The following is a 20,762-nucleotide window of genomic DNA, read 5'->3' on the forward strand; positions in this document are numbered from 1 at the left end:
TACTAATAATGATACTTTTATTGATACAATTTATCCTAAATGCTTTCAGTATAATTATTTACCAATCAGAAACATTTTCATTTGATAAACATTTCAACAGAACGAATAAATGGATTAAATAGAACATATATTTTTGGTAACTTTTTGTCTTTTTCAATTTTTAAATTTTAGAATTCTGTTTATGGTTCAAAATCTGTTTTAGAATTTCCATAGTCTTCAAGAATCTCATTTTCATTCTCATAAACCATTAAAAAGTTCATCAGCAATGAACAGATTAAACATAGTAGAATTAAAATTAGTTTTCTCAATCAGTTCTAATATATAAATGATAGAAAATGCATATTAAATTGATTATGAAGTGTTTATCATTAGTGTACTTTGTGCTTCCCAAGAATAAAGTCATACATTTGAAGATTCTATAGTGAAATCTCATCCGTAATGTAATCTTTTTATAAATAACATAAACTCATAGTGAGAAAGAACAGAAAATGTGTTAAAGATTTGTGATGAGAGTTCTAATGAAGCTTTCAATATGGGATCTAAATTCATTAGGGGAACAGTATATATTATGGGTATCGTATAGTAAATACTCTAATTTTCCAATGGTTACTTGCACTGTAAATAATGTTAGTTTTTCAATGACAGATGCATTGATTATACTATTGTTTAAATAATTACTATAAAGATATAATAGTATTTTATAAGAAAACCACGAATGATCTATTTTACATGATAAAATATTTTACCAGGTTGTGGATGATTTGGATAATACAAAACGGTTCTGTTTGGATGAGCATTTGTATTCACCTGGATATTGGGATCCATCTTTTGCGTTATGCTATGCATCTTGGACAAGGATGTGTGGAGTTAAATCTTGGCCTTCTACTAAAGAAAGAAAATATTCATTTGTGCCAACTAATCTGCCATCTTATATAAGAGATAGGTAAATAATTAATTATTATATAATGCTATTATACCTTATATTTCTAAACTTAATCTGTTTGTTAGTATAGTATTAAAATTTACAGAAATTCTTTATTAAAATTATTTTAACCTTTAATTAAGAATGATATGAAATAATCAAGGTTTATCTACCAGTTTAATACATTATTAAAATTAAACAAAGGTGGATAAATTTTTATCAAATATCATACAAATCAGCATTTGTGCCATTTATATTATAATGTGTTTAATATGTTTGCCCTTAACTTCAATCTTAATCTTTCTAATCTTATTCTAAAGATTGATGTAATATTGAAGATTATCTCTTGGAATAATGAAGATTTCACACTTGATCAATGACTCAAGTTCCTCCAAAAACTTGATCCATGAAAACAGGGCCGTGGAGTCGGAGTCAGAGTCGTGGAGTTTTGGTGTTTTGGTCGGAGTCGGAGTCGTCAAAAAATCCGCCGACTTCGACTCCCTTTTTACTTACCAACTTGTTATGTATATGAAACGGAGTTGGAGTCGGATGGTAAGGAAAAGTCGGAGTCAGAGTTGGAGTCGGTAGATTTTTACATGACTCCACAGCCCTGCATGAAAAGATATCTAGACAATATATATGCCAGTCAATTCCCTTCTATGGTGCTTTTCAGGAGGCAAAGATTATTGAAGTTGGGGACAGACATATTTTGCTTTCAATATAAATATGTATTTCAATATAAAGGGCAGCATATGTTTATTTGAATGGTATTTAAGTCAGATTTTATAGACTATATAATAAAGCATTAAACTGGTAGATAGGTTTGGGATTTGAGCCATTCTGTGGTATTCAGGCCCAGGTAGAGGACCATCAACAGGGCCATTTCATCTGAGACTAGACCCAGAGGACAGTGCTGTAACTAGCTCTTTATGAGCCCTATGCAAGATTATATTTTGGGCTCTCATTTTTTTTATTTTGAAACAAAATAATACAATAGAAATGGTCAATCAATTTTTAACTCTAAAAATGTTATGGAATTGGCCTCCAAGACAAGAATTAAGTTTGAAAGTGAAAATATAATACTGATCATTTTTTGATACTCTATTTCAGGGTCCCCTTGGACCTAGACCCTGTACCTACTCACCCGTTGCACCTGCCTAGTTACGGCACTGACGGAAGGCTCCAAAATTTAGTTTTTACATAAAACAGATGATGCGTAATATAAAGTTTATTTTGATAAGTAGTGACAAAATTAATATTTATTTTATGTTTATAGAAAACGTTGATAAAATCTTATCAATAAAAAATTTATTATTATCTATTATAAATTTTGTTTTATTCTAAACTTTCTCAATAAGCTATTATTCTCACTAATCATTATCAAGATAAGATAAACAAACAATTTATTTTCTTTTTTTCTTCTTACTTTAATTACAATAAAACTTTTCAAGTATTTACAAGTCGATAAAATCTTAGCGAAATGCTTATAAAATATTTTGATATTTAAAACGTTTTTTAATAAAAACAAAATTTAATATTTTTAAATTATCAATTAAACTTTTTGTTCGAGATAAAAATCGTAAATCCCACTTGGCATTGTTCAACATTGTAAGCGAATTTAATTTATTACAAAACAAGTTATCAGCAAGAAAACATTTTTTTTCCCCTTCCAAATTAGATTGCTATATCATTAAAGATAATGGTTTATGTCCTTGGTTATAATAGAATATTAAATTGTATTGTTGCAAAACTATTATCTGATTTAATTTCACTTAAGCTACTTTTTTCAGTTTATTCTCTCTAAACAGATAATTTTTTTTATTCAAAAGTTGATTTAATGTAGCCAATTGATGCTTAGGAAGACTCAAACAAGCGTCAGCGTAACTATCAATAAGATAAATATTGGAAAATAAAATTGGAAAACAAAAAAATATGATAAAATTATTTTGTTTATTAAATTTAAGAATTATTAATAACTTATTATTATTAAAAAAAATTAATTAATTGCATTTAAGAGATATAGTTTGGAATGAAAGAAGTGAGACTAAAGCTTGCATAAGTAATTGAGCAAGATAACTATTTAGTTCAATGAGTCAAAAGTAAATAAACGAAGCAGTTTTGGTCAATTGTATGATTGTACTCAGCATATAATAATAATATTTAATAGCGATACCAGTTACATGGAATCTATAATGATATATTACTCAAAGACTTCCAATCGGAGTTTAATAAAAAATAANACTAAAGCTTGCATAAGTAATTGAGCAAGATAACTACCTAGTTCAATGAGTCAAAAGTAAATAAACGAAGCAGTTTTGGTCAATTGTATGATTGTACTCAGCATATAATAATAATATTTAATAGCGATACCAGTTACATGGAATCTATAATGATATATTACTCAAAGACTTCCAATCGGAGTTTAATAAAAAATAAAACTGTTCAATTTAAACTTCGGCTGAAAATCATTAGGAAACAATATGTCTTTATGATAACATGTAATTGCTATATCTATTAAATATTATATTTAGTAGTGTATCTTCCTAAAAACATATTTAAACGTACATTCAATACAATGGAATGATAATGTAGAACATTATTAAAATGTAAAATGCTTTATCACACTTTAAAAGATTTCAAAAAGCAATGTCTTAAAAACATGTTTTTCAGTTTGAGAAAATAGTTCTGTAACCATGAAAATTATATACATTAGAGCCTCGAAAACTCGGCCTAATGTGGACCGAAGGGTGGCCGAGTTTGTGAAAATGCCGGGTTATCGGGAATGGGGTTAAAAAAATAAGTACGAATGTTTCCTCAGAAAATACTGTACTGTACTTGTATGTATTGTTTACTTGAGAATACAACAGAGAATAAACTGCCCAAATACCCTTAAACAAAGGAAAAGTACGTCTTTTATGAAGGCATAGAGCCTTTATTACACGAAAATGAAAATTAATGAATACACTGTACAGTAATTTACCTGATAAGACAGACCTCAGAAAAATACTTTATGAGGCATAAAGCTGTCTTTATCATGAAAATTAATTAACTAAGGATTTTTTGCCCTGCCAGGGTGTGGCCGAGTTATCCGGAGTGCCGGGTTATCGAGTGCCAAGTTTTCGAGGCTCTACTGTATTATATATTTACAACATTGTTTTTGAAATCTTTTAAAGTATGGTAAGCCATTTTATCTTTTATCAATGTGCAACATTACTAAGAAAATTTCACATTTATTAATAGAGAGGATGATAAAATCTGATACAATCCTCTTCCTTCTTCAAGTGCTCCAGCTCTCAACTGGCCAATCAAACTGGGAATAATACTCTTATATAATTAAGCAACTATAGTCGAGATAGAAGTCGAGGTTACCTAGCTACTTTGCATAAATGGTAGTTACACCACTGGTTCAATGCATTTATAGCTTGTCTTATAATTTTTGAAATATTTAAATTTACATAGAATATTATTTTGCTGAATACGTGCTTCTAGGCTGAATATGGTTATACAATTGACCAAAAGCATTAAACTTTTTGGTGCTTCCAAAGTTAAGCATTTATACAAATATAAACATCTAAAACAAAACCCTTATTATTTGTTTAAAGCCAAACAACTGCCGGATTATATTGGGGTATATTAATGCTACTATTAATAATTAAATGTTAAGTACTTTGACCTAGAGGTAGGTGTTAGGTGCAATCTCTTGATAAATTTAATAATAATTATAATTAAATTAATATTTTAAGAAAAGAATTGGCCAAAGGCAGGACTCTAAACCCACAACTTCTACTTACTGTGCAGCCTCAAACATGGGAGTTATTCAGGAGATTGCACCTAACTCCTACCTCTAGGTCAAATTGCTTAATATTTAATTATTAATAGTAGCATTATTTAGTTCAATATAACCTGGCAACCATTTGGCTTTTTAAGCATTTATCTATATAACAATATAATGGCAACTTTGATCAATTTCTACAACAAATATCATTCGGAATCATGAAAATAATGTTTTTAAATTTTATAAATATGGAAACGATGATAAATATTTAGTTTTTATATAAGATATAACATTATCTCATTAAAAAAATACATAAAAATCTTCAAATCAGTATGAGAAAATACATTATATCTATTTATGAAAAAATATTTTTATAAATTGATGTTACATGCTAAGAAATATTTTATGAATTGCTGCAAGATTTATCTTTTTAACTTTTTCTAGCCTTTGGGCACTAAAAGGGCTTTTTCCATGCCCATTGTGGGTTCAGCCAGACTCACAGGTGGTGAGGAATAGGACTCAACCTATCCAATTCAAACCACCTATAAAAATTTCTGAGGATCTGGCCTGGAATCTGGATCCGTCAGAGCAGCAGACTGACATCTTTACCATTTCAGCAGGCCAACAACTTTACTGCCTTGGCCATCTGGTTGTCTGCTACAAGATATTAACTTTTATAATATTAAAACTATGTAAAAAAAATTATTATTATTATATATATCTAATATAAGATTCGTTAATTTATTCTATTTATTAAAGATTTGTAAAAGTAACTCACAATAAAAATGAAAATTGCACCATAGCCAATAGTATTGCTTGTTTAACGATTAAAAATATTAATTAATTTCTAGTGCAAATTTACTTTTTGTTCATATTTAGTGATGGTTAGTTGTTCAAGAGACACTTCTTTTTCTTCAGAGCTTGTTTTTACTTAACTGGGATCAATCAAGACAGATCTCTGTTAACTGGGATTTGCCTTTATAGAATCATTCCATTTCTTCCTCAATCTGTCCCAGACTTGTACTCTGTTTCCCTGTAAGCTTTCCATTTAATACGATATATAATTAACTTCCTTCCTTTGAATTTAGCCATATTCCGACACAGAATATGACAATAAGTTGATGGATATATTCTGAGAGGATCATCATCATCATATTCTTGAGTTTTTTGTAATTTTTGTCAGTTTCGTATAAATCACAGATCATCTTATTCTTGACTTTGACCTTTGTCATCCCACTTATCCATCTCAGCATCCTCATTTCAGCCAGATAATTTCCAATCCTCTTTTCTGTTAATTGTTTAAGAATTAAATTATATGAGACTTTATAATTTTATGAACATTTGTTTATCAATTTTTTTAAAAATGAAATTATTTACATCATTAGAATTTTTTATTATTTTTTATTTTTTTAGTTTATCTATTTCTGTGCCATCATATATTACTCAGAATATAACATCTCTTGATCCAGAAGTTGCAATGGAAATAAGAAGGTAAAAACTATTGTTGTGTAAAATTAATTTGGTATACCATTAAACTTACCTTAAATGGTATTATTTGATTCTATTAAAAGTTTTTAGCACCAGTATAAAGCATGGTCAAACAAAGTTTACTTTCAAGGAGTAAGCTTGGTAATGCTAAGAGTTAGTGATGCTTAACTGACTGATCATATGTCACCAGTCTATTTATTTTCAGCCATATTTGCAATCAAGGATCTTTTTTGTTTTTTTAACTCTTTCCGCCCTGTGGAAACTAAAAGGGCATCTTTTACCAAGCCCATTATGGATTCAGCCAGGCCCACGATGGGGCAGCTGGGTGGTGAGGGATGGGGCCTGAGGTATTCAGACGGCCATCCCGAAAAAATCCCCGGGGATTTTTCGACCCATCCGGATTTGATCTGTGGTGTCCAGAACAGTAGGCTGCCACCTTGACCGCTCGGCCCTCCGGCTCGCAACCAAAGATCAAGAGTTTGAAGTTAACCAATTATCATTCATTTTAGTTTTAGTATGTGAATGCTTATTGGTTAACTTCTAACTCTAAACTCTCAATCTTTGGTTGTGAATGAGAACATTAGAGTTTCAAAAGTTATTTATAAGTCTATATTAATTAAAGGCTCAAAATTTAAGTCTATTTTGTTGTAATGCATAACAGTGCAGTTACTCATGGCGTTGCCAAATCTGCTCTTCTTGAATATAATTTTCATATGATATAACTCAATATAAATTAAAATTATAATAATATAAAATTTCATCCAAAAATATACTGTTAATGTGATTTTGGAAGAAGTTTTAATAAAATATAATTTAATTTTTATTATAAACCATTAATGTAAGAATTAATAATTAATTTGTAATATTAATAAGGCACATTTTCTACACTCTTTTCAGCAAAACAGTTTAATAAAAATTTAAGGAAACAAATGTTTTCGGCTACATTAAGCAGCCTCTTTGGATTTAACAGCCTGAAATCAAACATCTAAAATGGTAAAACCTGAAGCAAGCCACTTAATATAGCCAAAAACATTTGTTTCATTAAATTTTTATTAAACTGTTATGCTGGAAATAGTGTGGAAGGTGTGAATTATTATTAGCAGGTTTCAGCTTACTACATAGATTTGTAATAGTGTAAATATATGCACTATTTTGGAAATTTTATGCATTGGAAAGAAAAAAAAATACAGGTTTTCAAGAAATAGTTTCAAATTTGGATTAAATATTGGCTATAATAGCCCAATAGAAAACCCAGCTCTCTGATTTGATTCAAAATTTTACTATTTTTCATATTTTTTTCAAGAGTTAAATATTATTTATGTTACAAACGATTTTTAACAAGTTTTACTTATGTTAAGGCTTGTTTGAATATGATAGTAAAGGTTAAATTAAACTTTGATACTATACTAAAAGAGAAATCAACCTAGGTTGATGGAGAAAACAGTGAAGTGAAATACTTGGCTTAAGTTTCTGTTTAACCAAAATCTTATTTATTTTAATCAAACTTATTTGCTTACCAATCCTCTTTCAGATTGCAATCTCAGTAGAGAGATGAGTTGATAAAGAGTGAGGATTGAGAGAAAACTTGTAATAGAAGCTTTTTCTAGCCCTCTTTTTCTATCAGAAAGAGTAGAAAGAGATCAAGTTACTAGTTAAGTTACTTACTGATAGGAAAAGAACATTGTGAGGAACTCAAGTTATCAGTTATACTTGAATTATCATTCTTATTCTAATCATTCTTTCGTATTGGGAAGAAAGGTTGTAAGGAGAGGGATTGATAGGGGAAACCATGTGCTATGAAAGGTCTAGCTTCCTGTTCTAATCATAATTGTTTGTTTCCTAAACAAATATTCCTTTACAATGAGTAAATATAAAAATAAATGCATAAATTGTTATATTTTGATAAATTTACCAAAATTAAAATGGCAAAATATTAGCTTCATACTAAAATTTACTATAAAATTTTTAAACTGGCATTAAACACTATTGTTTCAATTTTTTACAGACATTGTACAAGTTACGGAAGTGCATTTGCAACAAGACAGAAAATGTCGCCTTACACAGAAACAAATACTTTGAACCTTTTGCCCGAAAACATAAAAATTGAACCCTGGTTACAAGAGAAAGAAGTCGATGAAACACAGTCCGATGTACATAATGATAGCGAAGATACTATGTCTGATACGACTCTTAGCACTTTATCAGGTATGTGCAAATTAGATTAAATAAAAAAAATAATAATAATAAATACAATAAAGTTTGAAAAATTTCATATCACACATTAATATACATTGTTTAATTTATAAATTAAATTGTATATTTTAGAATAATAAACAAAATAAGCTTAAAAACTCATTTCAATTTTGAATGAATATATACAGGATGTTCCATGTAAAATCAGCCCCACTTACTAGAATCATTACAAATGAAAACATTCACTAAAAACTTTATTTTAATATTATTTAAAACAGAAATTTAGAGATGTTGAAAGTGGTGTCTTTGTGCATCTGTGCACCTTTGTGTACTGTACATATAGTCATATTCAGATCTTGCATAAAATACTGATGTCAATGGCTTCAATATTTCTTTAAATGCTTTAAGTTTGTATGTAGTTATGGAAATGGTCTCATACTTTTCTTTTTAAAATTTACATCACTAATGTTTCATCTTGGTCATGCTGATTTTAAGTGGGACACCCTGTGCTTTCAATGAAATATATCTTTGTTCTGCTTGATTCAAATTATCATTTAATACAGATTTTACTCTATAGATAAAAAATATAAAATTAAACATTACTATACAAAATCAATATATTGAAATATTGTATTAAACCAAGTGATTGGGATGTTTATTATATAAATATTATTGTAACTCATCAGTGAAAATATTATAAATTATATTTTTTTTCTTTTTTAACTCTTTCTACTTTTGCACCAAGTAGATCTTCTTCATGTCCATCGTAAGTTGGGCCTAGCCCACAATAGAACAATTGGTGTTTACAGACAGAATCTGATATGTAGGGTGTTACAAATAAAGTATACCAGTTCCAAAACTTGGAAATAGCTAAAAATAGGAGGATTGGTCTAATTATGGTCAAACAAAGTGTAAGGTGAGTGTAGTTGTTAGAGACTCCTAAATTATGGAGTCTTACGAAGGATTTCTTGCCAAAGTCCAATTGCATGTGTGGTCCAAAATGGTGTCACCAGAGAGTATATGAAAATCTAAATGGTATTTACTCTGGGATAATTTTTGATAACTTGCACCATTATTGCATAAAGTAAACATGAATGTGCAAGGCAGACAAACATGTAAACCAGTGCAATTGCTAGCATGTGTGTTTATAGCTCTGTTCTATGGCACGTATGTGCTAAAATCACTCTCTAGGAATTGCAGTATATGCAACCAGTTATCTGAAGCCACATTACAAGGTGTCTTTAGAAGGATGAACAGTATTTTGAACACCTATTACATTAGATGAATCAATTGCATTAGTTTTTGCAAGTATTTAATAAAGTTATTTTTTATTATTCTTTGTTGGATATTTTTTATCATTTTCACAAATTAAGCAAGATTGATTGTCCTTGTTGCTGTGGATTCAGATGTTAATAATGGAAATTCCTATGTTCACAAACATAGTATTTACTACTATTGATATTATCTACAATAATGGTCACTTGCAGTCATGCATATGTGTTATGATCAGTTTAAACAGCACAGCTGTAAACACACACGCTAACAACAGTTGAACCTGTTTACATACTTGATTGTTTGCCTTTGCTGATTTTTATGTTTATGTTAACTTTACTCGACAAAAGTGTGAATTATCAAAAATTACGTCAGTGTAATCATTTAGAACTTCATGTAATTTTTGATGGTGCCATTTTTGACCCTAGGTACCATTGGATTTTGGTAGGAAACCTTCCACAGGACACACAATTCATAGTTTATGGGAACCCCTTGCAACTTGTTTGGCCAGAATTGGTCTGATCCTTCTACCTTTAGTCATTTCCAAGTTATGGGACTAGTTACTTTATTTATATTTCTAATGGAGTAATAACTACAAAAAAAATTTAAAAATTATTTAAGTGCTTTCAAGCTTAACTACACATCTTTAGGAATGCAAAGAATGTTCTTTGTATTCCTGAAGATGAGTAATAAAACTCTAGTGCATAAATTTTAAACCATTTTCAAGTGTTTGTAGTTATTATTTTATTAAAAGTAATATTTTTTTTCTTTAAATCATAGTGGAATTATACTTTACTATTAAATGCTATGTCTAGCTTTCATTTATCTCTAAGTATTATCATTTTGAATCCTAGAAGAATTTAATATAAGTCTTTGCACTTTTTTTGAAGAATATAGGTTCAAATTTTGCTTACTCCATCAGAAATTTTCATGAGTGCTCTAAATTTTGTATAGCAATCACTATTGCTATTATGGATCTGGACAAACCTAGAATGAGCCTCATCAACCTGCAGACAATTAGAGGGTTTTCACTCTCCTATTGACTGAAACATATAAAGAATTAAAAAAGAAAAACAAATTACAATAGTTGCAAAATCGGAGTATTGGCTAAAAGAATGTAGAGCATAAAACTGATTTTAAAAAAATAGAAAAGTCTTCTTTAATTCGTTCTGCTAGTATCATGAGATACGTCCTTCGTATTCCAAAGCAATTTTTGATCCAACAAACTCAATTATGGGGTTTCCTTGTATTGTGGATTTATTGCAATTATATTTCCTTCTTTTTGATATCAAGAGCTCTCATTATGTGGCTTTACTTCTTATGTCCCAAAAAATGATGTAAATCTTCTTTATTCTGAATAATTTATTTTCTGTATTCTTAACTATAAAATGGATGATAAAAAATGTAAGGTTAGTACTCTTTTACCTTTCATTTTTATTACCCATTGTTTACTAATTGTTTTGAGAGTCTCCCCAGCTATTGTGTTTTTATCAGATTGCATAATCTTTGTAACAAGTTTAGATTTCATTTATTTTTATACATGATGGCTCCTCAGAAGCTCTTTGCACACACACAATTGTGCACAATTACCTATAATTTTACATTGTATGGAAATTTATTATAATAGTGGATGTATCAAAAATAATTTATATTCAGGTGAATTATCCATAGCAACTACCTTCATATCATGTCTTTAATGTAGATAATTAGCAATGTATTTTCTTTTTATATATACATATAAATAAATTGTCTGTTATAAATAAATAAAAGTGGTGATTCTAAAGATCATACTAAAATATTTGAGGAGAACAGTTATCAATTATCACTCACATTATCAAGATAAACAAAGAACAATATCATTATCATTTTGTTTCTTACGTCAGATCATTATGAGAATAGACGAAACTTACTTTTCTTTGTACTTGTGATATCTATTATTTGCGATAAAGAAGTATTAGAAAGTTTCTTGACTTTAACTCGGTTAGTTTTTATGTATAGCAGATGCTGAAATTAATTTAGCACATAAGAATATTTACAAATTTCTTGGCAAATTAATCGTTTAAGATGGAAAATATATTGTGTATTTTAAGTTCAAATATTCTAAAAACATGTTTAATTTCTTGTCAACAACCTTTCACAAATTTGAATAAAGTACAAAGAATAGAATTTATATGTATTGCATTCATTTCAATAAATTGATGTGAAGTTTGTATTGTGGTAAATTAAAGAATGCTTTCCATGGAGTTAAAATATATCATCTATCTAACTTGAGAAATTACTTTAATATTGTAATTCCGCAATTGAGTTTGTATAGCATACGTTCTGTTTTACTTTATATTTGACAATCATTGAGACAGATACCAACCATTAACTTTATCTTGGCTTTAAAAAACATTAATAAATAAGACTTCTTAATCTGATGATAGAATTTTTTAAGCTGTTTTTCCTTCTTTGTTGGATAACAAATTTAAATCCTAGTACAGACATAACATTTGTATTGTTGACCCTTAACATAAAAAAAACTAATAGGAAAAATGATGGCCCAATAACGTTAATTATCCATTAATCTGAAAACATCTTGCCAGCTATAAAATGAATTTTAAACCACATGATTGCCATAATTAATCTGGTTATTTTTATGCTACAATTAATAATTAGAAATTCAGTAATTTTGTATTAGAAGTAGATATTAGGTGCCATTTCTTATTAAAATTAATAATTATAATAATTTAATATTTTATAAATAATTTTTAGAACAGCCTAGAAGAAAAGAATCAGGCAAGAGCAGCATTTGAACCTGCAACCTCCACTCACCATGTAGTACGCTGCTAGTTATGCTACACAAACCTTCAAGTAATTCTTTGCTTCCAGACATGCTGTATTTAAATCTTGACATAACCATCCACAATTCACTCATGGCACTGATTGGGGACGAATCTTATGCTCACAGCCTTATATTCTCATCCATTATGGCACTCAGCTGGCTATCACTTTATCCTGGCATGGTATATGCGTGGGTAGGAAATTTAATAGTGGCAACAGTGCTGTAGAAATCCAACACAATGCAACCAGCTAATTCCCCCTAAACCAGATATTGGTTACATACCTACATTACATCAGAGTAAATAAACTTTACCATCCAACTCCGTGTATCTGTGCAGTGACAAAAAGAGTAAGGCCTATCGCTATCACCTGATCAAATCATATTCTCAAAATTTAAGCAGCAAAGTCGGATAAAAATTGAAAGTGCCAGAGGTGGTACTGCATGACAGTGTCACCAAGGACTTTAAGTTATGGCACCACAACACTTGGGCAAATTCCTATGGAGAATGCCTTCTGGGAGATCTTTTTAACACGTTAATGTGTCTGGTCCCTATTTTGGCATTACAGATGTGGAGAAAACCCAGAAAACTCCACTTGGCCAGCCTGTCTTGATGAGGCACAAACCCACGACCAAACTTGCACAGCCGATTGCACAGACAGAGTTTACGTTAAATGACGTTTATCAACAGAACGGCCTATAGACATTGGCTGGCTGAACCATGGTTTAAAATGCGCTGCAAAGACAATGATTGTCTATTTCTAACCGTTCTCTAAACGAACTTCAGCAAAACATTGGCTCTTACTTACTTCGCTATTACTCCCTTGTTTTAGAAATCGTTTGGCCAATCGGGTTGTTTGTTTGTGACGTCAGAAATAGTTGCCAGCTATATTCCGATAGCTTCCAGAAATAAAATCTTAAGGCCGTCAAAACCATTGTTTGGTAATTAATGACAATCCTTTTTCACTTTGATATTTAATTTCGTTGCCAATATGGTTTAAATATGAACAAATCCATATTTAGAAAATTTATACCGAATTCAAAATTCGTCTTCAGAATAGATTTTTAAGAAATTATTTCGACATCTTATTACTTTCTCCTTTCATAACTATCGAAATGAATAATTTTAAATATTTTATTATTAATATTACATTTTTTTATATCTATAAACAGATTTCTGTAATTATCAAAATTGTCTCGTTTCTTTAACAGTACAATGACCCCGAAATGCATTAATGTTTTATAACCAACACGATACTCGAATAGTAAATAAATGCATCTGATTTAAATTAATCGAAGTTTTAAGTCTTCACCCATTTNAAAAAAAAAATAAATGCAATTCTTGTAAATTATATTATAAAGAAAACTAATAATGTTTATTTTTACTGTTTATAGTATATTATGATAATTTGGTATTGCATAATCAAAATAACTGAAATAACATTTACATTTTCTACAACAGTTCTTTTACTTATCCTTTGCTCTATCTGTGTTTCTTTGCCTTTTTTTATCAATCATATATGTTAAATATCTTTCATACTCCATGGAGCATTTTTCAGTTAGTATAATATATATATAAGTAGTGTAAAATTCAGATTTTTTACATCATTCTGTTTAAGCTACAATTAAATCAATAGTATATAACTATAATACTATTTTCATTTAATTATTTTACCACATTAATAATGAAGAAAAATTAATATATAAATATATTAATTTTTAAATGTAATCACTTAATTTCATTTAAATTATACCAGATTATAAAGTGAGTTGTTGTATTTCTCAGAAGATTGGTGTCATAGATTAAAATTATATTACCGAAAACAAGTAAAACAATAAAGCAATTCTTGGGACGAGACTATGTCTCGGAGAGCGCGAGCAACGAATGCGCAAATCTCGCACTCGTGCCTATTTGTAGAAACAGTCTCAGCATTTTGTATTTTATTTTGACCCGGTTCTCGGTCCCCCGACTACCTACAAATCTGGTTTATTTTATGTGCGCATGATTTGGGTACCAAATACTTTGTGCCAAAGTGCAACTCCTGACATGTACTCCTTCATACCTCTAAGGTGTGCAGCCGTTGACAGCAGCGCGATTTTAGGGAGAAGACACAGTATCGTCAATAAATAGTTTTAACTGTGTAATATCGAATTGAGATGGCCTCTTAAATACGGAATTTCATACAATTGTAAAAGTTGAGATTATAAAGCAAGCAGACATGAAACCAAAGCTACAAAATAATCTGAAGCTCTTATTATGATTATGTTAGTTTTTCATAAAATACTTATTTCAAAATATAACTTTTTATGGGTTTTATCCTCTGCATTATATTTTATAGAAAAACTTAAGAGAGATTAAGATTGATAATGTTATCGGAGAATTAATTTATTGGATTAAACAAATACACCAATACCGTCAACTTTCCAGCACGTATACTGGAAACTAGAGGACGTTTGTGTTTTTGTTTAACTACTGTTTTAATTTGTTTACTTTTCATTTGTTGGATTAGAAAAGAATATATCCATTATTTCTGTTATGGAAATATATAGATATATTTGAACATGGGAATATAAAGCCCGCAAGAGGAAACATCTGTCACTACCATAATTTGATTGAGGTCACTATTTCTGTTAGCCTATGACGGAAATAATGTATATATTCTGCAAGTAGATACAATAAGTTATAATCAAACCATTTTATTTCATGAATACAATCAAACACAATTTGATATTATAGCTTAGCATAGAGATAGATAAGATTTTGATGTATTTTACATCAACATAAGTTTTGCTTTTTGGGCAACTTAAAGTTTATATTTTGATTTTATCAGTGTTTGGGATGATGACTCATGTCATGAATTATTATATGAATAAGAAGAGTCTGTTGATGCTTGCAGATTAGGTTTCATTGTTTGAGCTCATTATATGCTTATTACGGAGATGGATGTTGATACTTGAGTTTTATTTTAAGAGAAAGAGCTTAGCCCCTCCTCTTTTATCACCATATGAAGAGAAGAGAATAATATCTTTGTGATCAACTCTAATAAAATTCAGGAAAAACAGATATTATTTTGCAGAAATGCATATTTTATACATTCTTTACATAAAACTTTGCTGTATTTTATCGAATACTTACTTTCGATAAGTGCAACAAACAGCTCATAATAAAAAATATCAAAGTTTCTTTGGGATGAAAGTTAATTTTGCTACTAGTTATTAACAAATTATACAAAAACAAAATAAGATCAATCTTAAATAATTCCCCAAATGCAAATTTAATAGATTGCATTATCATCCATTTAAGTGACGAAGCATAAATTTTCAACAATTTAAACTTGAGTAGTCTCTTAATTGAAGCGGACATTTTATAATAACACAAAGTACACAAGAAATGTAATCAGTCAAAACAAATACAGAATTGCAATCAAATACACTCCAAAATTGTAACTTTGCACGAAGAGAAACATTAATAAATAATGGCAGGGTGGTTGAAGTGGAAAAATATCAACCTGCCATTATGAAGTACTTAAGTTTGAGTCTTGGCCAGTTTCAGAAAATTTTGAGTGATTTGACCTGCATATTTTAGCACAGTCTTTTATCATATTGTCAGCTTGGCCAAACCCTGGATAGACATGAAAAATGTCCTCTTAAGTGCCCACAGAGTAGAAAGAGATAAAAAAAATAAAAGGAAATATTCACCTGTTTGATTTTTATCGTAAAGAGAAGAGGAAACAAATCATATGTATTTAGTTTTATATAACTGTTTAGTAAGTTTTGCCTCTCATTTAAAACCTTGTAACGATATATCAGTTATAAAATTATGCATGAGGATTCATTTTCTAGTTCAACTTTTGCTATTTTTACTTTATTTTAAAGGTGTATCTTTACAATATTCAGAAAACTTAAGAAAATAAAGCTCAAAATATTTAATTTACTGTTTAATTAATTAATGAATATTTAGTTTCAGTAAAAAGTATACAGAAAATTTCATAATAAGTTCAATTTTATAACAGTTATATGTATATATGTATATTTATTATATCATATTTTTCATTATATCATTTACAAATAAAAATTAACCAGATTTCAATATATTAACAATGGAACAAAATATAACTGCTTGTATGAATTAAAATTCTGTAATAAGTCTATATATCTTACTATAAAAAATATTTATTTGATCATTTTAAATTTGATGTAGGTGCGGAGGCAGTATTTGAATCTGCTGATGAAGATGAATGGGATGTGTATTTAGACAATGATTTTTCAGATCTCAAGAAATTGTTAGAAGAAACAAATTTAGACAAGGAAACGTGCGAAAAAATATTAATTCAAGTAAAATTACTTATCGTCAAAAATAGAAATTCGCTTCATAATGCACTATATAGTAAAAAGATAGTTCAAAAAGTAAGATTTGTTTCTATACTTTTTAGCATATTTTAGTGTGCTTGTTTCTTCTTATATAATTAGAGAAATTAGGGAGATATTTTTATAGAGCCAATAAACAATAAAATTACATTTTATATGAGATATTTTTCTGCAATTATGGATTTAATATAGTTTTATAACAAGTAGGAAGGATAATCCATTATACGAAGGATGCAGTTAATTTCCAAATAACTGCTTGCTTACATATATTTTTATTATAACCAATAATATCAACATATCATTTACTAATCAAATGCTTAGTAACTAAAGAGTTTGGACCAATTTTATAACTAATTTTCTGTACGTTTTGGCTTGCGTTATCAATCAATATTCAAACCAAATCCCAAACTGAAAAATAGCATCAGATAATCTAGTAAAGTTTTGATTATTTGATCTGTTTTCCTCTTTGTTATTTAATTTGAATATCATTTACTAACAACTTCTTTGAAAAATTTATAAAAAAAACAAATAGATAGTTTAAATGGTGATGGTACCAGCCTGCTACTTAGAAATATTTATAGATGATTTGATCTGGATATATTGGATGCTATCCCTCACAATATGGATGTTCATATTGTAAACCTGGCTGAACCTTTGGTAGGCATGTGAAAAAAGGCATTCTCAGTGTTTGTAGGATGGAAAGAGTTTGTAAGTGATTCTTAATAGACATTCAATAAATTAAAGTCAGCAAAATTAATCAAAATTGATCTATAAAAAGACTTGCCTGACTAACTAAACATTTCAAATTCTGACTACATATTATCTCTTAGAGACAGGACATCATCTTGTAGCCATTCTGTAGGAGAATTATTACCAACCTTTATTACAGCAAGATAATTTTTTAACAAAAGTTTAAAATTGTTTGGAAAAAGTTCTGGAAAATGAATGAGGAAATTGTATATGTGTGAAGGAAGCATTTTTTTTTTTTTTTTTTAAAGTTTGCCCCCTTTTCCTCATAAGAAGTTGGCATCCATAATTGTAATCCAAATTATTTTCATTCCTACTAGTTTGTTTTTTTCTTCTCTCTCTTTCCACCCTGTAGGCACTAACAAGGCCTGTTTTTAAAATATCCAACACGAGTTAATTCGGCCTAAAATAAGGCAGCAGGGTGCCGATGAACAGGGCCGTATCTAGAACGGCCCACTCAGAAAAATTCCCGAGGTTGCTCATTTAGATTCAGTTTCGGATCCGCATTATCCTCAGGTTGTTAAGGCTGATACCTTAACAACCATGAACTATCCAGGTATTTCATCATCATCATCAGGGGAAAGAAAAGACAAATGAGTTTGTTTGTAGGTTTTCTTTTGTTGGTCACTTTTTCAAGTTGGTGTTTTCTTTCACAATGTTCACAATTTATTACTCTGAATGCTTGCAACCCTACTATAACATTAAATATATTAATTATGATAAACATAGATCAGTTTACTTGCAACACTTAACATGTTTAGGTTTAGTGTTAAACTAAATAATTTAATTACTTTGATATATATTTTGCCAAATCATCATTGTCTGCTTTTGAAAAATAAAGAAACAAACAATATAAATACTTTTTCTAAACGTTAATATAATTTAGAACTAGTGTACAATAATAATAATAATAATTAATTATCTTTAATTTGTAATTTTTAAATTAGTTATATGTATATATAGGGTGGCTCAAAAATCATTTAACCATTACTAAACCTTTATTGTTGTCTTATTAAAATATATTATTACTTACAAACCTTCAAAAAATGAAATCTTTTTCATTATACATTATAATACTAGCAAATTCGGTACACCGTTTATTGACTTTTGTTGGACCACCCTTTATATCTGGGTATTTGCTGTTAATATATGATATGTAATGGATAATCAGATATATATTAAGTAAAAGTGTCTGAAATTAAAAAAAAATTAATTTAAGTTTTATGAATTGTCTAAAAGTAATATGCTAATTGAAAAAAAATGCTTCTGTGGAGCATAAAAAAAAGCTTTTTTTTTATTTTCTTTCTTTTTCCTTATGCTTTTTTTTCTCTTTTGAATTCAATCTGTAAAGCATATTTCTGTTGTGATGTCCCTTAAAAAATGTTTTATAAAAATTGATTAGCGTAACAGTTCATTAACTTCATACAGTCAACTGCAGATTCATCCATTACTGTTGAATCTGACACACAATGGTTTCAATCAGCATGGATGAGGTATAAGAATGATCCTTAAAAAGAACCTTAAAAATATCTCTAACAACAAATTTTAATGCACTTAAGAATATAGACAAATGTTTTTGATTTCTAAATAAGATCTGCGTCAGATCTCACGAATGTTTGAAATTGGAATGCTACGCAGAACAACATATCTCAAATATTCTGAATACATTCGAATATATACAAATATATCCAGATATATGATTACAAAAAGTAATACAAATAAGTGTTAGGCAACTGTAATAATAATGTTTAAAACAAATGAACTTGCACTTGTATAATATACACAGATACTACGAAATTAGTGCACGCGTTGAACTCGGAGTGTCATAGAAAATTTACCATACACGTGAGACATTTATTTCATTGCTGGAGATATTTTTAAGATTTTTTTTTTTTTTTGAGAGTTGTGTCATATATATTTTCTTCGTAATGTGCTAAACGACTTCCTTATTAAATTGGGCTACTTCTTCGTGATTATTTTTAATTGCGAAGAAGTAGCCTGATTTAATAGGACAGTTGTTTGGAATATTACTAATATATTGGGTTTAGTTTGTGATGTTTGTATATATATTTTTTACCAGCTTAGAAAATAATTTAGTTTTTTAATCACTTTTGGATAATTCTATATATTTTTACATTCTTTTTTGATTGCTACAATATATTTTAACAGAAAATAATTAATGATAAGCGATTTATTTAATAAATATAAATTATTATTTTTTATTTTTAGGAATTAGAAAAGCTGAGAATTGCAAGAAGAATAAAAATCAACAAGATTCAGAAAGACAAAAAAAATCTACACCAAGAAATGGAGAAGATAAAAAATGAATTCAAGGAACGCCTTTCGGAAATGAAAGATACCAAAGACACAATCGATTGGGAACATCAAAATAAAGAAATCGAAAAGTCAAACAACAGTAATCCTGATTATTTGCATCTACTGAGTCAAAATGAATATCTGCAGAAGCAAGTTTTCTCCCTTCAGAGAGAAATTGATAAAATGAAAGATTATTTAACAGAATCATCAGTAACTACTCCGGAGGAAAACGAAAATAAAGCTGTTGGAGACGTTTCTTCATCACTAACAACAACAGCATCATCGCCAACACCGACAACAACTACAACTACAACAATCTCAACAGAGAGCACAGAGAAAAGCTCTACCGAAGCATCTATAAAATAAAAGAAAAACCGTGTAGATATGACATTATTTTTGGCCAAGTTTGATACCGTATTGGTAAGAAAGAACAAATATTTCTTCTTTCCACAATCGGTAAATGTTTATTTGTTCGATTGCAATCATTTGCAGATATTTCATCAGCCGAGTTTATCTGTATTGCTTCAAACAAGTGCAGCCTTACAAAATGAACATCTGTTGAGTCTCAGATAATTTTATTGTTAGTTTGGACATGTGACTATTCTTCTGCAATTTGGGATTGTTCTTCCCTTCAAAATATATATATATATATATATATATAATAATTAATGTGTGTTTTTGCTGATCTCCATCTGAATCCAAACATTTTTCTATTTACATCTGTTTATTCCTTTGGATAATTTTGCACTCCAATTTTTCACAAATTCACATAGAACAAACATCTTTTTAGAGCATTTTNGTTGGGCCTAGCCCACAATAGAACAATTGGTGTTTACAGACAGAATCTGATATGTAGGGTG

At 29.1% G+C, this 20,762-nt stretch overlaps 1 protein-coding gene across 1 annotated transcript; it reads left to right on the forward strand.

The window, feature by feature from the left end:
• The first annotated feature begins 727 nt into the window (after nt 1-727).
• On the forward strand, nt 728-20,545 carry LOC111641908. The gene is made up of 5 exons (XM_023388157.1): nt 728-943; nt 6,111-6,188; nt 8,191-8,390; nt 16,673-16,878; nt 19,816-20,545. The coding sequence occupies exons 1-5, from the start codon at nt 858-860 to the stop codon at nt 20,266-20,268; spliced, it is 1,023 nt and encodes a 340-aa protein (XP_023243925.1). The 5' UTR covers nt 728-857; the 3' UTR covers nt 20,269-20,545.
• The last annotated feature ends 217 nt before the right edge of the window (nt 20,546-20,762 follow it).

The sequence above is a fragment of the Centruroides sculpturatus genome, unplaced genomic scaffold (assembly GCF_000671375.1).
Source record: "Centruroides sculpturatus isolate CEXI.00-Female unplaced genomic scaffold, Cexi_2.0 scaffold1636, whole genome shotgun sequence".
Lineage (NCBI taxonomy): Eukaryota > Metazoa > Arthropoda > Arachnida > Scorpiones > Buthidae > Centruroides > Centruroides sculpturatus.